General features: G+C 48.6%; 1 protein-coding gene across 2 annotated transcripts in view; it reads right to left on the reverse strand.

Moving 5' to 3' along the window:
* The window catches only part of sptlc3 (serine palmitoyltransferase, long chain base subunit 3), a 290,563-nt gene extending 285,363 nt beyond the window's left edge, over positions 1 to 5,200 (reverse strand). The window contains exons 1-3 of one of the 2 annotated variants that reach the window (XM_060073353.1): positions 4,738 to 5,199; positions 3,580 to 3,774; positions 1,823 to 1,977 (exon numbers count right to left, since the gene is read on the reverse strand). In XM_060073353.1, the coding sequence (XP_059929336.1) occupies positions 1,823 to 1,977; positions 3,580 to 3,774; positions 4,738 to 4,851 (464 nt within the window). In that variant the 5' untranslated portion in view covers positions 4,852 to 5,199. Of the gene's footprint in view, positions 1 to 1,822; positions 1,978 to 3,579; positions 3,775 to 4,737 lie in introns of both variants that reach the window. The other variant, XM_060073352.1, reaches the window with a different exon arrangement.
* Positions 5,201 to 20,285: the final 15,085 nt, after the last annotated feature.

The raw sequence follows: 20,285 nt of genomic DNA on the forward strand, positions 1-20,285 counted from the left end.
AGTATGAGGAAGTATTTCCCCAAATATCAGTGATTTAGCAGATTTTATTTTTTTTATAAGCTCACAGAGAAGTACTTCATGTAAGAAAGCTTCATCGGATTACCAACAGGCCCTTATGGAGTAAATTAAGACAAAACTAGACAAAAAACATTTCCCCAAAACCTCTGAGCCAGTCTGTATTGTACTGTATGAGAGTGAAACCTAATGGCGTCTCAATAAAGTTCACGTTTAGCCGGGCGCTCGTTCCTTGTATTGTGAAAGTGCAGAATAAAGCAGAGCAGGGCGACCATTCAGTATGCTCGCCTACCGCTTCGGTGGTATTGCAACGTTAATAAATAAAGGCCAACCAATCCTGATACGAAAGGAGGGTATTCTGTCTTGTCTATGATTTACAATGAGTAGATATAAAAATAGGTTTGAAATGTCAAATTACAATGAAAGACGTAGCATATATTCTTTATCGTATCCATTTGTATTCGTATTTCCTCTGTGAGCCTCTGTGATCTGATAGTAGCTCCTGGAGGGATGCTCCGTAACTGTGTCACATGTCTGTCACATGACCTACTTTACAACCAGCAGCACCCCCCCACCCCCCCCCCCACCCCCTGCAGACGTCTGGGGAGACCCTCACCATGACAGTTCGGGTGTCTTCGTCCCCCAGGATCATGGATTATGGGCGTGGCTAGTTCTGGCGGGTAAATTTCGTCATGCGTCGGCTGACTGCTAACCCTGTCCAATCAAACGCACGTACACTGACAGGCGGTCGATTTAAGACGTTCCATCTCAAACACTCACTGCCAAGGTAAGTGGTATGAGAAGAATTTCGCCAACACCTGCTCTGTATTGAATGAAACCTGTGTGATGGTTTGAGATATCTGAGGATTGTATAGTGCTCTCTGTTGTCATAGGTTGGTATGCTGTTGGTATTCTGTATCCGACAATTGTTTGTTATGATTTACATCTCACAGCAGGGAGCACCATAAACGGTTACATCTACTACATGATTCATTCCTGGCAGAACTAGTGTAGCGGGTACTGGGTGTTACCCTCCAAACCAAAGGTGATCGGGTTCACGCTGCATGCCAACTTCTGCCTGTAGGCGTCTTTTGGCCAGCCTTTGGGCTGATGCATACTGATACATCTTGACGATGAGTCACTGGAATCCCTGTAAATCGCTTTGGACGTTTGCATAATTGCATCTGTATAATTGCGCATTCAACACTTTCTAAAGGTTTTTTGCACTGTCAAAGCTTTTGTTTTCATTTTCAGGTCAGCTGAATTGTATTTATTTATTTTTGCACCTGTATCATGTATTTTTGATGTGATCCGCGGCAACGCCTTTGATTCCACTCGGGATGAATAAAGTACTTATCAAGCTGGATGAAAGCGTCTGTTAAATGGCGAATGATAACGTATCTAGATGCCTGCCAAAGCCTGCCTACCTCTCCCTCCGTTTCCACCTGTCTCCTCCCACACCATTAACTTACCGCACATGGAACTCAAGGGAGAATATGATCGTTCCCTGCGCTCACCAAATACAGAAGTAAACACCGTGTTAATAAATGACAAAGCTCCCGCCCTACTGAACCACTTTGTCCTCAAACCAGGACAAAGACCAGAGGATAGCGGAGAGAGCAGGGCAACGGACCCACCTGGTTCAGTGAATGGGAATAAACGTCTGATTGTGTGTGAACCCATTAAGACACACAAATATAATGTGTGTAAACAAACTGTTGAATGGCGTGTTTTTTGCCGTTTGGTTTCTTGTACTTTAATCGTTTTATGTTGATTTTTAGGGTAATGCGTTAAGAAGTGGCCGTACCTGAAAGTCCAGTTGTAATCGTCAGACACCCTCTCCATCAGATCGAAGGCAGGCCCTGGCAGACTGCATATGGGCCGGTTCCAGTTGTCTCTGACCCTCATGTACAGGTTCCGCGTGTAGAAGTTCTCAAAGTCCTGATACATCGGCACAAACTCCTGAAATCCGGTGCGAGAACATATGGGTTATCGATTTACATTTACATTTAGGACATTTAGCAGACCCTTATCCAAAGCGACTTACAATAAGTACAATTGTCTGAAGAAAGAGAAACAATATGTCGCTGTTGGTACAGTAAGGATGTTCATAGAACCAAGTCCCGAGCACTTTCAATTGTTAGGTTAACCCATTCCCCGTATACAACAAAGATAGCTAGGATAAGAGGCTACACAATGCTGCGTACTATTTTCTTAAGTGCAAGGACGTACAACATACAATAAGTGTGTACATTAAGTGCCAGGAAGTACAACATAGAATAAGAACATACATTAACTCCCAGGACTTAAGACATACAGTGTACAAGTGCATAAGAGGGGTGTTGTGGGGTTGATGACTTGAAGAGTTTAAGAATACATTCTCTCGGTCTCCCCGATCGACTTGGGCAACGTAGGCCCACTACGCTCCACCACTGTGAATACAATCTGTAAAGTGCTGAAACCACCAAAGGCAAATACACCCGATTGAGTACAATCCAAAAAACAATGTTCATTTGTGAGTTTTGGGCATCGCATTTGAGGCCAGAAAGACCTGGCTTAAGCTCGATCATTTTTCCTTATTAACGCACAGTGTGACCTTTTCCCAGCCCAGCGAGAGCATGCTTTCCACAGGTTGCGCTGTGAGATGCATTGTCGTCATCACCAATCATCGTGCTTCCCTCGCCATTACTGCACCCCCAACATGGCAGCCAGAGTTTCAAGTGCTCCTAGTTGTATGCCGGTACCCAGGGTTCCACTTTAACGATTTTGTCTTTATACCTACCTGAGGAGAAACTGACTGGCCCTACCCTGGGTTATTTTATTGGCTGACTGCTCAAATCTACCCACCTAGGGCTGGTGGGTGGGATCAATTTACGACCCTCCTCGTAGCCTAGAAGATGATATTGTGATTTTTGTACCTCCGCTAGAACAAAATGTTGAACACCTAAACCCACGCGAATGTTGCCCTTCCTGTACAGCTGTTTGTTCATTCGTTTATTATTATTATATTATATCCTTATTATCCGTCTGTTGCTTGTCTTTCGTATTTCCACATTTATGGTCTTGCAGTTTAACTATACTTGGCATCTCTATCCTCGCCTGTCTTTCTGCTTCTGTAAACACCCAAATTTCCACGCCTGGGGATCGATAAAGTGTTATCTTATCTCCTACAGAGAGAAAACACAACTATTTCAAGCCTTCTTCCATTCCTAATGAGAACTGTGGTACAATGATCCGTCCAGTTTATCCAGTGCCGGGGCCTTATCATGGAGGCTCAGAGCGTGAGAGTGGGGAAGACAAGTGCAATCCACAGAGAATTAATTAAGCCTTCAGCAGATATTCTCCATGGTCTTGTGTCTCAGCCATGGCAACATGAAAGTGCACAGAAACACAATGGAATAATGAAGCAGCCCAGCCAAACAAACGGGGGATAAAAACAAACAAAAAAGGGCGTACGCACGATGGCCGTGCGTGTGTGCGTGCGTGTGTGGGAGTGAGTGCGTGTCTGTGTGTCTGTCTGTATGTGCGAGCGTGTGTGCTTGTGTTGAGCTGGACCCAACCCACCTTCTGTTCCTCCCTCTCCTGGGCGAGATGGCACTTCTCTAAGCCCACGGCTCGGAGGAAGTCTCTGAAGTAGCCGAACAGAGTGACGATGCCAAAGCCCAGGTACGTCAGGACGGCCACGTACATGGGGGCCTGCTCGAAGGACTCGGGGCTGTACTGCCGGCACGACACCCCCTTTGCCGCGGGGAAGTTTGTCTGTAAAAAAACAAACATAGGAGACAACATGAGAACTCGTGGACAGAAGACATGAGGATGAAGCGGACCAATTATGAACATAGATGCAGCATAGGCCTACAGCAAACAAGTCAACTGACATGAACATCAACAATCACAAATGAAAGCCATACTGAAATGGGAGATCACAACTCTATCACTCCCATACTTAAAAAAAAAGTAGTTTCACCAAACTAGTCAATATCATTATTATTGTACCAGATTGCTGACCAGAATACAGGCGTCATGCAGCTAACAAAGCAATAGTGCATGTTGTCAGAGAAGGACATGCATTTTAACTGGGAACATGAGGTCAACACTCATTTGTTAGTTGTCACCATGCATGCAAGTACTGTTGACAAAACACTGCGGATGCCATGGCGTCTCTGCAGAGTGATTGACTGCGTTGAGAGGAATGTCAATTGAATGACAATACGAGGTATCGATAGGGAATCAGCAACCATATAAAAGGTTACAAATAACAATACATTATATGCTATAAAAGTATAATTCAGAATATCGCTTATATTGTGACATTTTGTGCTGAACAGTGAAATCGAAATTGAATCTCAACACATCTGACCTAGACCGATTTAGTTGTAATACAGAAGATTACAAACTTCTAGGATCTTTTTGAATTTATAATCAAGTTCAATGAGAATAATCACCGAAACCAGATCAGACGCCCCTTGTGTTTCAAAATAAGGCGCTTCATGGAGATCCCGCCGGATCCGCCCATTATCATTAAGGACTGACTTATATAAGTTATACAATTATGAAACATTTGCAAAACATTACGAGGCTACCATCCACCCTGCCTTAGTTTACAACCGGGGTCCCCCAAACGGGCCCTAGTTTCACAAGATGACACGCAAAAAAGATAAAGAAGGTTAAAGGTGACACCAATTGTTTTTCCTAGTTTCCAAACACACACCAGCGACGTACCCGTTTTTCGCCGTTGACAAGCCCGTTTTTCCTCTGCTTTCCGTTCTGCAGAATAGTCTGGTTCATCTGCACCGTGAGGTTTCCGTTCAGCACCATGGTGGAAGTTCTGACCATGTCTCCACCGACGCAACAGTGCGGATCCGGCGGGCTCCTCCCGTGTGTTGTGCTGCTGCAGACACCCAAACCGGTTTGCTTGCACAATGACAAGGTGACTTCCTCCTTCGGTCCCTCTCCTGCAGAGGTGGAGCTCCCTCCCAGTGATCCTAACCTGTGTTCCGCGTTTGATATCCTATACGACTGTGTATCCTTACGTCGAGATGATATGATGGGCAATCGAAATAAGAATCTGTCTGCTGGCGTTTTCTAATCGTGTCAGGTGCTTTACACTTTGCCTGCCTTGCGCTGTCAAGTTAACAGGCAGCAGGAAGCCCTTGTTGTCAAGACAAGAAGGATCAAAACGTAGCATGACTGGACTGGAGTTGCATTAGCGGCTGTTGAGACTGCATTGTTGAGGAGTGCTGATGTAATGTGATGTGATACAGGGTAGTGCTTTGACTAAATAATTGACACATTGACAAAATGATAATTAATTCTCACGTAAAATAAAGTTGTCCTTCAGTGAGCGTTTTAATTACACTAAATTGAATTAGATGAATTTCTTTATATTCTTTAATTTGTGTACAAATTAATTATATGAACAATTAGACACCATTACTAAGGAAGTCTCATCTGTGAGGACTGAGTAAACCAATTCTTCATGCACTAGGCATCTCGCCCACGCTCTTCTAATAGGGCTATATTAAAGGTACAATCACACCTTACAACCTTCACAAGGTGTTATTTAGTTATTTATTCACCACCAGGCAATAAAAAACAGTAAACCCTTTTCTTTTCATGCCACCAGTAGCCCTCGATGCGTCGGGCATTACGTAAATTGTTGACAATCCATTGTCCACGTCCACATTGCTGAAATGTTGCCCATTTTCCTCAGACACAAAGCAAAAGGTTTGTCTGTGAAAGGTCAATGCCTCCTCACTGGTCTTCCAGGAGGACTCTGCGTTGGAGATGGCCGGCCCTCTCTTTACATTACCCAGGACTACGCTACTTGGTTTAATGACCTGACTGTGTGCGGGGCGGACCCGTGACACTGTCTCATGTGGGGGTTTGCTGCACACATTGTCCTTACCTGCGGCTGTTGGGAAGGGATCAAGTATTTTGTTGGACCTGTTTCAGCAGACAGAGGCCAGTGTTTGCAATTCCAGCAAACATGTTCTCAAATATGGGTGGTGTGCTCTCCTCTTGAGTGAAGAATGCAAAGTACATGTTTCAACAGCATCTCCTTTAATTGGGAACACAATATGTGTTCAGGTGTGTGTATGTGTGTCTGAATGACTGAATGCCTGTCTGTACGCAGCATGCAAATAGTCTGTCTTTGTGCCCACTTGCATGCGTTTGTGGTTGTACGTGTGGGTGTCTGGGTCTGTGTGTGTGCCCTTATACACCAAATCGTTGGTATATGTGTGTGTGTGTGTTTGTTTTTGTGTGTGTGTGTGTGCCCGTATTCGCCAAACGTCTGTACGTTTGTGTGTGTGTGGACGTGTTTGTGTGTGCCCGCATTCGCCAAATGTCGGTGTGTGTTTGTGTGTGTGTGTGTGTGTGTATGTGTGTGCGTAGGCCTTTATTTTTGATTAAAGAACAACACAACACAACACCTCAATCACGTCTGTCTCCCAGAATCATTTACACAGGCGTTATCTGTCATTGTTTTTACAACCAGCCACCATCTTACACAAGTCATCTCCCTTATTCCTCATCCCTCCCCTGTTCACTCCCCCTTTCTTCCGCCCGGCTACAGTCTCGGCGTCTTGACGTGTGTCTGACGTTTCTGTAATCTTCATTTGAATTGTAAAGCTGGAGGGAAGAATCAGCCTTGTTTGAATGCACCTTGTGATATTTTGGTTAAAAACACCAAGTGCCCGGTGGGAAGGCAAGTGCCATCCAACCTCACATCAGACAGGCCTTTATCTCGCCCTGCTCTGTGTGATTCCGGATGATACGGTGTGTGTGTGTGTGTGTGTGTGTGTGTGTGTGTGTGTGTGTGTGTGTGTGTGTGTGTGTGTGTGTGTGTGTGTGTGTGTGTGTGTGTGTGTGTGTGTGTGTGTGTGTGTGTGTATCTGTGTGCTTGTGTGTGTATGTATCTGTGTGCTTGTGTGTGTGTATCTGTGTGTGTGTGTGTGTGTGTGTCTGTATGTGTTTGTTTCTGCGTTAGTTAGTGTGTGTGTGTGTGTGTGTGTGTGTGTGTGTGTGTGTGTGTGTGTGTGTGTATCTGTGTGCTTGTGTGTGTGTGTGTGTGTGTGTCTGTATGTGTTTGTTTCTGCGTTAGTTAGTGTGTGTGTGTTTGTGTGTGTGTGTGTGTGTGTGTGTATCTGTGTGCTTGTGTGTATGTATCTGTGTGCTTGTGTGTGTGTATCTGTGTGTGTGTGTGTCTGTATGTGTTTGTTTCTGTGTGTGTGTGTGTGTGTGTGTGTGTGTGTGTGTGTGTGTGTGTCTGTATGTGTTTGTTTCTGCGTTAGTTAGTGTGTGTGTGTGTGTGTGTGTGTGTGTGTGTGTGTGTGTGTGTGTGTGTGTGTATCTGTGTGCTTGTGTGTGTGTGTGTCTGTATGTGTTTGTTTCTGCGTTAGTTAGTGTGTGTGTGTGTGTGTGTGTGTGTGTGTGTGTGTGTGTGTGTGTGTGTGTGTGTGTGTGTGTGTGTGTGTGTGCTATTTAACAACCCAACAAACTGCGTCAGCGCTGGGAATAGCCGAGCTGCAGAGAGGAGCACGGTGCCTGACACACATATTCCAGATTTTATGCGGGGGGGAGAAGGACTCCCTTAATATTGACAATTAGCTTCCCATCATGGTTCTTGGCGAGCGGGGGCATCCAGCTGCCGGTGACTGGAGTTGGGTCACTGGTGGACAGCCAGTCTGAGGCTTATTAAGGCGGGCGTCCTCACCTGCTTCCTGGGCGGGCGGTGCGTGTGGACGCACCCTTGGGTGGATCTGTCGCTGCCGCTGCACATCTCCCCTCCTCACGGTCAGATCTCTCTCCGAGTTCCATCCACACCAGATGTAAGACCTGAATCTGCCAGGCTTCATTAGTGGCAGGGTGATTGGGGTGGTTGGGGATTGCTGCAGTTCGTTTTTTGGCTTGGCTTTGTTTCCCAGGCCACGTTTGTTTTAGTTTATAAGTGAATGTTGTCATGCGCTGGATGTTGTCTTTGTCTTTTTCGGATAAAAAGCGTCTGCTGAATGACTGTTTATATTAAGATGTAGTCCCGGAGATTAAGCACAAGGACAGAGAGGCATGCAAGCGAGGTTGTACAGTCTTTTAGAAAGAGCATATGATGACCTTGAATTATTTAGGGGATGCTTTTGTCCCGAGCAGGTGAGTGAATACAGAGACAGTGCTTACACGTAGACAGAGGACCGCGGGGGTAAAACCCAGCATATCCTGGCCCGCAATCGAACACCAGCTATTAGAGAATCCTACCTTGAATAATTAAGCACACTTCCAGGCAAAAAGACGGACATTTACAAGTGTGGGTATATTTTTTAAACACCAGTTTCCCTTTAGTTTGGCATGTACCATCCCACACTTTGCCGAATGATGATGGATGTTTTTATGGTTTGCTAGCTTCTATTTCCCATGGTCATTTATTTGGTTAAGTGGAGTGCTCTAAACTCAGTGTAAGATATAGATGTTTCTCTCCAGTGTGTCATGGCAGACTCCATCATTCATGGGAGGGATTGTGTGGTTCTAATATAGGAGGGGTAAATGGATGGGATACAGTTAGCCAACAGGCTCAGCAGGAGATCAATTTATGTTGAATGAGGGAGAATTCCATTAAAAGCGACCTTCTCTTAAAGCTGTTCAGTACAAACGGTCAAAACTCCCACTCATGGGAGAAAAGTATGCAACAACAGCTATTAATTTAGCAATCTTTGCTAATTGTGTTTTCCCTTATTTCAATTTTTATTTCACCTGTCCCTTATTGATCCATTTAAACAAAGCAGGCCAGCATGGGATCCACGTCCTATCTGTAATCCAAATATATGACAAGTCTATTGCGTCACTGGCTAAACAGTTCAAGTAAGCCAACAATAGAATGAAAGAATTTTCCCTCCACCTAGTGGTGACAGTGAGTATTAGCCATTGCGTGTGCGCCCACACACACACGCACACACACACACACTTGGCCAATACAAACCGATTCGACCCGCTCTCACTGTGCACGGCTTGCGTCCATCCAGGACATTGTGGATGAACTCTGTCATGCCCCGCAATTAGAAGCCGGTCTTTAATTGGGGGCTATATTTGGATTTCCCCTGGGGTGCCATTAACTGGTGAAATTTCTTCATCAAGCCCCAGTGACCTCACTGTAGTATCCGCTGCCAGAGAGCCCATCCAGCGAGGGGAAGGAACGTGGGAGGACGGGCGTTGAATGCTGAATCAGCTGTGTACATTCAAACCTTATGTAAAGGGGATCCGGCCCACACAGGCCTGGCTGGAGAGAGCATATCTGCACACTGACTCTGAACTGTGTCTAAATCGCTGCAGGGGCGCGATGGCATGCATCGGGATGTGCTCATCATGGATTTGGCTGGCAGGGACATCAGTGTAGCTAAAAGTGGCCAGACTATATTACAACCCTGTGATGTTTCATTTCATGTTAATGACTGAAACGGGAATCTTACATGCTACTCTTTCAGAGGGCGGAAGCCAAGTTTGAAACCCATTTGTCCCATTTAGTATTAGTCCTTTTGGGAATATTTTTTTATACATTTTCCCTGTCCTGTCCGTCTGTCCATTGCTCTCCTGCTTGTCTTATCTGTCTGTCTTTCTGTCTCCCTGTCCTTTCCCTTTCTGTCTTAACTGTTTGTCAGTCTGTCTTCCTGTCCTATATGTCTGTCCTATCTGTCTGTCCGTCTGTGTTACCTCCTCAGATGTTTCTATATATGGACCACTAAGTAGGTGACTCCACCTATAGGGGCTGGGAGACTACTTGATCATTTGTCTGCGGATGACAGACAGAGGATGGAAGTGCGGGAGGGAGGGGGGGGGGATGTCAGCGGCAGACACAGAGACAGATATTTTTAGAGGGATCGGGAGAAGAAGCAGAGGCGGTCGCTTGAATGCGAGAGAGAGAGAGAGAATGAGAGGAGAGCGCAGACGGGGGCTAAGAGAGACATGAACGCAGGAAGACAAGGTTGTTTCGTGAGTCCCTGAGACGGTCAGGATGATATAGAACGAGGCTCAGCAGGGATAAAGAACCAGAGACTCCTCTGGGTCCCTGCGGAGGTTCAGGATGGTGGTGGGTCAGGATGGCTGTTTTAGCGTCTCGTCACTCTGCACAGTCGACTTTAATGAGCTCCTACAGATGTCCTGTGACATATTTTTGACTTGGTGGTAAATCTACTGCAGGGTCCAGCTTCGTAGCTTGAAGGAGGAGGGGGGAGAGGTCAGAGTGGTGGTTTCCACTGTATTCATCGATTTGTCTATTTGTCTATTGCTACCTAACAACAACCACCACCACCAGCGCCTCCATCACCACCAACACTTTCACCACCACCACCTCCACCTCCACCACCTCCACTGCAACCACCACGCCACTAACACCACCACCACCACCACTACCACCACGCTGCTACCACCTCCACCCCTATCACCACCTCCACCTCCACCACCTCCACTGCAACCAACACGCCACCACCACCACCACCACCACCACCACCACCACCACCACCACCACCACCACCACCACCACCACCACCACCACCACTATCACCACCTCCACCTCCACCACCACCTCTGCTCTGTTACTAAGCCTTCTCTCAGACAACTTCTCTATTTCCGTCCCCCTCGCAGCACCTTTTCGCATCCCCGCATCGCACGAGGGTAGCCACGGAGAGCCCCCCTCTGGCGAGAGCTGCTCTCATGCTGCAGGAGTCTGTGCACATTTCGCACACTGCGCGGTATAGAGGGCGTCTGATCGCTGGGAGTTGCACTGAAATAGGCTTTTGGCAACATGCTGCATATTAACGAAAGTCAGAGATGAATAACTCATGCCGGACTCAGTAGTTGTTAATATTCTCATCTGGGTGGAGGAATATCTCAAAGTCGACATGCAGACTTGTAAATCTCCACCTCTGAAGTCAGATTTGCCCCCGGATCTGATCTCTTCCTCTGGATGGCTGGCTGGCCTGACTGCTGAAGCAGTCGTTCTGTTCGGCAAGGGGGGGAGGAGGGGGAGGGGGGGGCAGAGGATTCTATCTACCTTCTGACTCCGAATCTCCGCAAGTCTCCACCTTGCCCTTCAGCTCTCTACCCCCGCCCCGACTCCTTCCATCACCCTCACCACCGCCCTAACTACCACCACCACCCTAACCACCACCACCACCACCCTAACCACCACCACCAACCACCACCACCACCACCACCACCACCGCCCTAACTACCACCACCAACCACCATCACCACCACCACCACCACCACCACCACCGCCCTAACTACCACCACCAACCACCATCACCACCACCACCACCACCACCACCACCACCACCACCACCGCCCTAACTACCACCACCAACCACCATCACCACCACCACCACCACCAACCACCATCACCAACCACCATCACCACCACCACCATCACCACCACCACCACCCTAACCACCACCACCAACCACCATCACCACCACAACCACCACTTCCACTCCACACTTACCACTACGAACACCACCACCACCTCACCCACTATCACATCAAGTGATATCCTTACTCAAGGTTCCACTGAGTAAGGAATTAAAAGCTTGTCTGGAAACGAAGACTTTTCGTTCCTCAACCATTTGGCCTGCCAACCATTTGGCAACCATTTCTTGTGACGCTGTCATAAGAATGACAGCGGTCCTATAACATTCATATTACACATGTTATGCACATCCGTTGCATCACCAAACGGGTGTCACACAACACACTCATTGTGCTGTATAATCAAATTTACTTTGGATGCAGAAAAACACCCCACGCGTCTTTCCCATCGCCACCACCACCACCACAACCATCACTTCCACTCCACCCTTACCACCAAGTAACACCACTAACACCACCCCCACTATCACATCCCTCACCCCCCGCACCACCACCGCCATCCCCCCAAACATTCTCACCACACTCACCCCCACCACCACCACCACCACCATGGCTGTCATTCCAGCTCTCTATCCAAAGCTGTCTTCCCAGTGCAGCCCTATGGACTCACGAGATCCACGGGTCAGCCTCCAGATGAGATGGGTGGACAGCCCAACCCAGCGCCCCCCCCCCCCCCCCCCCCCCCCCGTGGGGCTATTACCCAGGTGTGCATTAGGATCTCGCCCCCCCCCCCCCCCTCCCTCCCACTAGACTCTCTCCAGGCTTGTTGATGCATGGACCCACAGGGCCGGAAGCCTCCTGTCTCCTCTCCTCGCGCGGCTGGGGCCGGTATCCGAGTGGCTGTCACGCTGGGTAATTGTGTCTGCCAGGATGGATGGGAGTTTTGCATGGACGGGATGCGGACGGAGAAGAGAGATGGGTCTGTTGGGGGATTCAGACAATCGCCGGGGGAGGGACGCGGACCACCGCCAGCGGCGACGGTGTTCCGGGTCCCCCGGCGAGAAAGGAAAACATTTTATGTTTTGATTATTTGAGGAGGAAGGAATGTGCTTTGGTCGCCCACCTTCAGATCTCCAGCAGAATCGTGCGTCAGCCCTTTGGATGAAAAGGCGATGACACAGTGTTTGTTCTGAGGGACGAGACCGACTTTTCAAAAGACACAATAGAGCAGAGAGTTGCCAATCAAAATCTTTGAACCTGGAGTATTGTGTGCCCTGTGCAATTGCAGCGGGACACTCAAGCAATATCCAGCTCAAAGCACAAACAAGCCACCGGGTGCTTGCTTCCTGGATGCGACATGAGGTTAATTATGAGGGCGAATCGAAGATCGATTGAGGAAACACAGCAAAATAACAGAGGGCTTCCTTAAAGCATAGTGACCGAATGTGAACAACGTTGACGCGCTGCATCAGAAAGCTGTTGTGTTCATACCAAGCGTCTGATTTTGAGGAAGAGGGGTGACAGGGTCTGAAGAGGCAGGCCTCTGATCGCTCTCCCCCTGTGTTTGACTTTGAGTTCCCGATGCACATGTCATCTGATTGATTGCGATCTGAAGGATTTCGTCACGTCTTGTTTATTTATTTATATTCTCTGATGTGTCATAGTGGTATTGCGTTTGAAAAAATGGAAAGTTTCCACTGAGTAAGGATTAAAAGCTTGTCTGGATACGAAGACTTTTCGTTCCTCAACCATTTGGCCTGCCAACCATTTGGCAACCATTTCTTGTGACACTGTCATAAGAATGACTCTACAGCCGTCCTATAACATTCATATTACACATGTTATGCACATCCGTTACATCACCAAACGGGTGTCACACAACACACTCATTGTGCTGTATAATCAAATCTACTTTAGATGCAGAAAAACACCCCACGCGTCTTTCCAAATGGAGTATCGAACCGGCGGTGCTTTTGGGCCGGCCGGCTCGACGTGTAATCAAATATGCATTAGTCGAGAATGTGTAAAATGAAAAGAGGGAGAGTGCGAAAAAAGAGAGACGGATAACTGAAAGGACCATTTTATTTCAAGCCTGCTTAGTCAACCACCAGCCAGCCCCTTTTTATGGGCGCATCAATCCACATTAGGGCCTGCTGCAGTTTCCTTCCTTTACTGCACACGGTGGAGCCACAAACGCGTGAATTACATTCACCGAATTAAAATCATAAATAAAGATTCCGTTCGTTTATTTTTGCTCGGCGGCAGCGGGTTATTTGGCTTAAGGAGGTGACTTAATAAGCCTTTCCGTGTGTTTTACTATAGGGGTGGAGTAAGCATGCTGTACAACCGTGTGGGTAGGGGTACCTTGGTAGATGGATGCCCGTCGTTGGCTCTTGAAGGGCTGCGATCCTTCCCTTTATCCTCATTGCTGTTGCAAATCTTGAGGCCCACAGAGCTCGCCTGAATGCCGTCACCGCGCCCTCCACTCCCCTACTTTGGAACTCGTCCCAGAGTGCAACAAGCAATCAATGCAGGAAACTCCCAGAGCAAGCAGGAAGTTAATGGTTCACGCTCGCGATCAATAAAACAAATGCACATCCAACCCATTGATACGTTTGCGTTTTCTTTTCCTTTTGCGTTTAATTTGCGTTTTTCATCCGTCTCTATGCGTTATTGGACTTCCTGGTGATAAGGGGAGGGTACACATATCGCCGAAAACGCATTAAGTCCCAGTGTTACCAATGCTACTCTGCTTACCACAATCACCCACACACCCACACCATCAGTCAGAGAACGCCGGGGCCCGCTCCTGACATGTGAGAATACCGCGGGCCCTGAAAACATCGCTCCTTTCTAAAACGGTGTAATGCCTCGCTACCGCGCTAAGACCGGGCATAATTTCTCCTAAGTCGCCCGTGTGCGCGCATTACGGACCCCCTGGAGACAGGGACGTGATGGATTGCTGTTGAGGGTCTCAGACTGCACAGGGAGCGGCAGAGAGGGGCCGGCAACACCAAGAATAATGGCGTCTCGCCGGGGCGTCTGAGGGGGTCCCGGGCAGGCCCTAAGAGTCGGCAGACAGGAGCCCCCCCCCCCCCCCCCCCCCCCCCCGAGTCACGGACCGCTGGGAGCGCCTGAGAGTGTGGTGTTAGCAACGGGTATGTGTCAAAGCCGCCTTCCTCCCGCCGCTGGTGGGGCGAGGGGACAAGGCGAGCGCTAATTGGGTCGAGATGTGAAAGTCCCTGTCTGTCATCATCTTCATCTTCGTCTCCGCTAATGCGTGTGGAGGCAGGAGCCAACCAGGGAGCCGGAGGACAGCACAACATCATTAGTCACTGCCGTCGCCGCCGCTACACCGATGCTATCACCGATGCTATCACCGTTCCTCCAGGAAGGCTTGCCTTTACAATCTTATGGGGTGGAGGTGGTGGTAGGGGTGGAGGTGGTGATGGAGGTGGTGATGGTGGTGGAGGTGTTGGTGGGGGTGTTGGTGGGGGTGGTGATGGAGCTAGGGGTGCTAAGAGCTACGTAGCTGGACCCTGCAGGAGATTTACAAGCAAGTCCCGATTCCGTGCTTCACCGGAACACCTTATCCCTGACTGTGCTCTCCTCTACAGTACAGACCCCCCGTACGATCGTAACGGCAAGAGATCGGCGGCCTACCTCTGAGCGATATCGAGCAAGATTGCCCTGCCTGCTTATTAAGGTGTCCATATATCCATATCACACTTTGAATGAAAGCTCTTCCCCTAGCAATACACATTGATTTACCTCGATATGAAAAACAAGTTGCCACACCGCTGCACAACAGAGTTAGACCCTCCGTGTGGCGCAATGCTATCGCAGGTTTCATTTGTTAGACGAAATTGAGTGGGTCTCCCCCGAGTATGCGTAGCAGACGGACCCGGGCAAACAGACGAGCCGCAGACATAATGATGGCTCTCGTGACGGCCGTAATGGAATAGCGGCCGGGGCCTTCCGGCTCCGCCTGAAAATATCGCTGACCTTGATTTGTATGCCGCTCACAGATTCCATAGCCCCTTTCCTCCTCGGGGGAAATAAACGGGGCGGAAAAACGGAAGGAAGAGGGGGGGGATTCAGCCGTTTCTGGAATGTTCCTGGAAGACTCAAATAGAAGGAGGGTGTGGGGATGGAGGGCGGGGTTGGAATCGAGGGAATCAGCCACTTATAGGGTGTGAGGAACAGATAGTGACAGCGATAACGAAGCAAGTAATGTCCGTGGTGAAAGATATGTCTGTTTTGTTTGCGTGTCGCTCTCTTTAGAGGCACCGTTTCTGTACCTCTTCCCTCTTCATATTAGGAGAATCATTAAGCAGCCATTACATTAGATCCAGTAATGAACCAGTTTTGACTGCCTAAACGGCGACAGAAGAACAAAGCATGTACCGGAAAAGGTCTGGGGTAAACGTTCTTCAAAGCGTGTTATCACATCAACGATATTGTACGAGGTGCATGCGAGTCAAACGCATGTGTGGCTCCGCCGCGACAAACACACACCCCCGGAAAAAAAACAATCTTTTATGGCAGAGTAATGGCCGACAGTCTGTGATGACTCCCGCTCCGGATGCCCTAATGACTCCCCGACGCCGCGGCTAACGAAGCGAACAAAGCGGAACTCATTAAGCCGTCCAAACGGGGCTCCTTTATCCTGGGGAAACAAAAAAAAGACAAGAGAGATCCCGGTTTCTTCGCCGCTTCCGACCGCAGATCGGAGCTGCTAGCCGCGGCGCGGCGCTAGCATGATGCGACTGAGCCACCGAGACGGCATTCAGACAGCAGGTGGTTAATTGGCCCCGAGCTGAGTGGTTTGGTGGCGGCGGGGGGTGGGGTGGGGTGGGGGGGGGGTTCTTGTTTCTTTTCCCCCCAGCATCGAGGGGACGGCCCGCCCTGCATGCTGCCGCACAAGCTCGTCGGCCCCCCTGTCACCGGCCCCTGAGTGGCCCCACATAATTAACTAAGTGAGATGAGGGCGACCCGTCATTACAGCGCACCGCTGGTGGTCGCTGTAGGGCCCCCCCCCACCCCCCCGTCTAATAGGTGTGTGAGTGTGTTTGTTTGTGTGTGTCTGCATGGTTTGTTGTGTGTGTCTGCGTGGTTGTGTGTGTGGGTGTGTTTGTGTGTGTGTGTGTCTGCGTGGTTTGGTGTGTGTGTCTGCGTGGTTGTGTGTGTGTGAGTGTGTTTGTTTGTGTGTGCCTGCGTGGTTGTGTGTGTGTGTCTCTGCGTGGTTTTTTGTGAGTATGTTTCAATGTGTGTGTCTGCCTGGTTGTGTGTGTGAGTGTATCTGCGTGGTTTGGTGTGTGTGTCTGCGTGGTTGTGTGTGTGTGAGTGTGTTTGTTTGTGTGTGTCTGCGTGGTTGTGTGTGTGAGTGTGTTTCTTTGTGTGTGTGTCTGCGTGGTTTGGTGTGCGTGTGTGTGTGTCGCCTGTCCTGCTGGATTGTTGCAGCCGTTGATGCTGTGGCTGCCAGGGAGGTCACTGATGCAGACAGAGAGCGATGGAAGCGATTAGCCGGAAGTGAGAGGCAATGAGAGAATGAGAGACGCGTGGGTAGGGTTGATGGAGGTGGTGGTGGTCATGCTTGGTTTGAGGGTGGTAGAGGTGGGGGAGGTGGTCGGGTAGTGGTGAGGGTGGTGGCGATGGTGGTGGTGGTGTTGGTGTTGTAGTGGTCATGGTGGGGCTGAGGGTGGTAGAGGTGGAGGTGCAGGTGGGGGTGGTGTTGGTGGTGGTAGAGGTGGGTGTGGTGGTGATTGTCGTGGAGGTTATGGTGCTGCAGTGGTGATTGCTGTGGTGTTGATGGTGCTTTATAGGTCCTGCCGGTGCTGATGGTGGTAGCGGTGGCGCCAGAGGAGGTGGGGGTGTCCCGGCGATCGGGTGAAGGAGTATTAAGTGAGAGAGAGCTGGGGAGAGGAGTAGAGGCGGTGGACTCCGGGGGGCGTCCCCTGTGTGTTAATTGAGGCGTAATGTGATTTGTTTTGCTGGTACTTCTACTCGCTCTTCCCAGTTCATTGAGTGCGATCCCCTGTGATTACTCTCTAATGGCCTGGTTTCCTGTGTCTGTGTGCTTTAAACAAGCCGCGACAGCCCGAGCTAAGAGGCAGGGGTTAATGCCACGGTGACACCTCATAAAGTGCATACCATTTAAGCGCAGCGTTTATTTGCCACCACTGCTGCAAAAGTTATAGAGAATTTTTTTTCCTCCGTAGTCAAATCAAAGACGAGTTTGCTAACCATGCAGGTGATTATACTGTCCGGGGACTCTGTTCTCGGTTCAGTTCTGACCTTTGCTCCTGAGAAACCAATCAGCTCGGTTTCACTCGCTTTCCCGTCCCGTCTCAGCGTCCTTATACCAGGCACGAAATCCATCAGGAAATAATATCCAAAAAATGTGAAATGGCTCAGGCTATCCGCAGGATAATTATAATTATATACGTTTTCTAGATTTGAATATTCTCCCTAGAGATGTTCTTTGTGTTTATCCAAATCTATTTATATTTATATAGATCTGAAATGGTAGCAATGACAGTGTTAACCTTCTTTATTCTAACCCTGTTGTGCCATTCAAAAACAGTTGTTGTGGACTCATACTATTAACTATACTATACACTATACATACTATTAACTACTAAACTATTTCTACCAGCACCTGGGAAAACACAAAGCTTCTTAAGGGCCTACAGTTAAGCTAAGGATGGGTTGACGTTACGTTAAGTTAGTTACAGGCAACGGAGGCGATTGCTCTGGACTGACCTTTCTGCGACAGTGCCCCTGCACTGCAGTTAATGAATGATTAATGATCACAGTGGCAGACTTCAGCCTGCCAAGCGAGGGGCACACACACTGACATATATGTTATAAGGCCACTATGGAAAATACAGGATTAAACCGCGGCCACTGCAAACCACCGATACACCTGCTCACGAAAGGTATCCCCTCTGGCTCGCCGTCAACTGAGAGCTGCTGTACGTGCACGCATACACATGCTGTACACTCACACACGCACACACACACACACACACGCACATTATGAAGGGACTATCAATTTACAGTTTGCATTTCTCCAAAACAAGCAATCAATTGTTGTCTCTATCGTAAGTCACACACACACACAAACACATACACACAAATACACACACACACACAAACGCACAAACACACTCAAATGAACATGTACTTACTCAAAAAGCGATCTCATCCACGGGATCGTTGGCTCTGGCCTCACGGGTTCTATGGGGACGGGGGCTGAGTGGAGTCGGCTCCGGTTCTGTTCTGCGGCTGCCAGGTTAATTAAGATCCGACCCCCAGATGCGACCCCGAACCGCTGGCCTGTCAACGTGATGGATACCATCTTCACCCAGAGAACTGCCCATAATTAATGACGTCGCCAGCAGGAGCACAAACTTACGGGAGAGCGAGGATGACATTTGGTAAAGATAGTAATGAAAATATAAGAAATAGGACAGGATTTCTTAATAACAGGGCGAGAGGGAATCGACAGGGGAGACCAGAGGGAAACAAACTGTAGGTGCTTCAGGAGGAAAGAAGGGAAAAAAAACAGAGGTTGTGTGTCAGAGAACGCAGTGCAACACAAACATAAATATCATGACCTTTCGTCTCTTCCAGTGCATGAACACAGACCACTCAGTCTCTAGCTTATGCGAGTGCACTGTTTGGAGAGCACGACTCGCTGTCCTGAATATGAGCAGCGAACTTTGAGTCTTAAGGTGTGTCTGGGGCTGGCCGGGCTCAATATGTGTGTGTGTGTGTGTGTGTGTGTGTGTGTGTGTGTGTGTGTGTGTGTGTGTGTGTGTGCGTGTGCGTGTGCGTGTGCGTGTGCGTGTGCGTGTGTGTGTGTGTATGTGTGTGTGTGAGAGAGCGAGAGGAAGAGAGAGAGAGAGAGAGAGAGAGAGAGAGAGAGAGAGAGAGAGAGAGAGAGAGAGAGCGAAAGAGAGAGAGAGAGAGAGAGAGAGTGAGTGAGTGAGAAATGGAAAGAGATTCAAAGAAAGAAAGAGAGGTGGAGAGAGAAAAAGGAGAAAGAGGAAGTTGTAGAGAGAGAGAGAGAGAAAGGTGGAGAAACATATATAACAAGTGAGAGGGAGAGAAAGACCATGAGTGACAGCTAAAAGCCCAGCGTTTGTGCGTGTTTGTTGTTGTGGGTGTTTATTTTCGTGTTTGTCTGTGTGAGACAGACTGATAGATGGAAAGAGAAAGTCAGGGAGCAAAGAATAAAGAGAATGAGAGAGCGAGAAAGGTGGACGGACGAAAAGTTAGAGAGAGAGAGAGAGAGAGAGAGAGAGAGAGAGAGAGAGAGAGAGAGAGAGAGAGAGAGAGAGAGAGAGAGAGAGAGAGAGAGAGAGAGCGTGAGTGACAGCTAACCGAACAGAGGATTGGAGGGACTCTCACTTCAATCAAGTCTTAAATATGTGTGCCTGGGCGACATGACAAGATAACGTCCTCAGCCCTGAGAGTTTGTCTGGGAAGAAGGCAGGTAGTCGAGTCCGCCTTTCTCCCTCCAACAACAGGCTTTGTTTAGCCGGAACATCTCCGTACTGAGTTCGCCCAGCCGTCAGCCAATTAAAGGAGCCCAATGACGAGAGACATTGCTCCATTGATTCCTTAGCAGGGTCCTTAATTAAGGACCCTGCTCCTCAATGAAGTCTGAGCAGGGTCAGACGCCATTTTGGACTGAAAATGGATCCAGTTGCCCCCCGTTCTAGCTCCCGTTCTCGCTGACAATATATATGAATATTAATGTTGGCATTGTAGCTTATTAGATACTTAGCCCTATTATGAACATCGTGGTTGAACATACTTTGAATGATTCGCTTTCAGGGTCGTGGCTTCATTCCTATTTTAAACACGTTGAATCCATCACACTATATTAGTCAAAGTTATTATTACAT

Source organism: Gadus macrocephalus, chromosome 15 (genome assembly GCF_031168955.1).
Source record: "Gadus macrocephalus chromosome 15, ASM3116895v1".
NCBI lineage: Eukaryota > Metazoa > Chordata > Actinopteri > Gadiformes > Gadidae > Gadus > Gadus macrocephalus.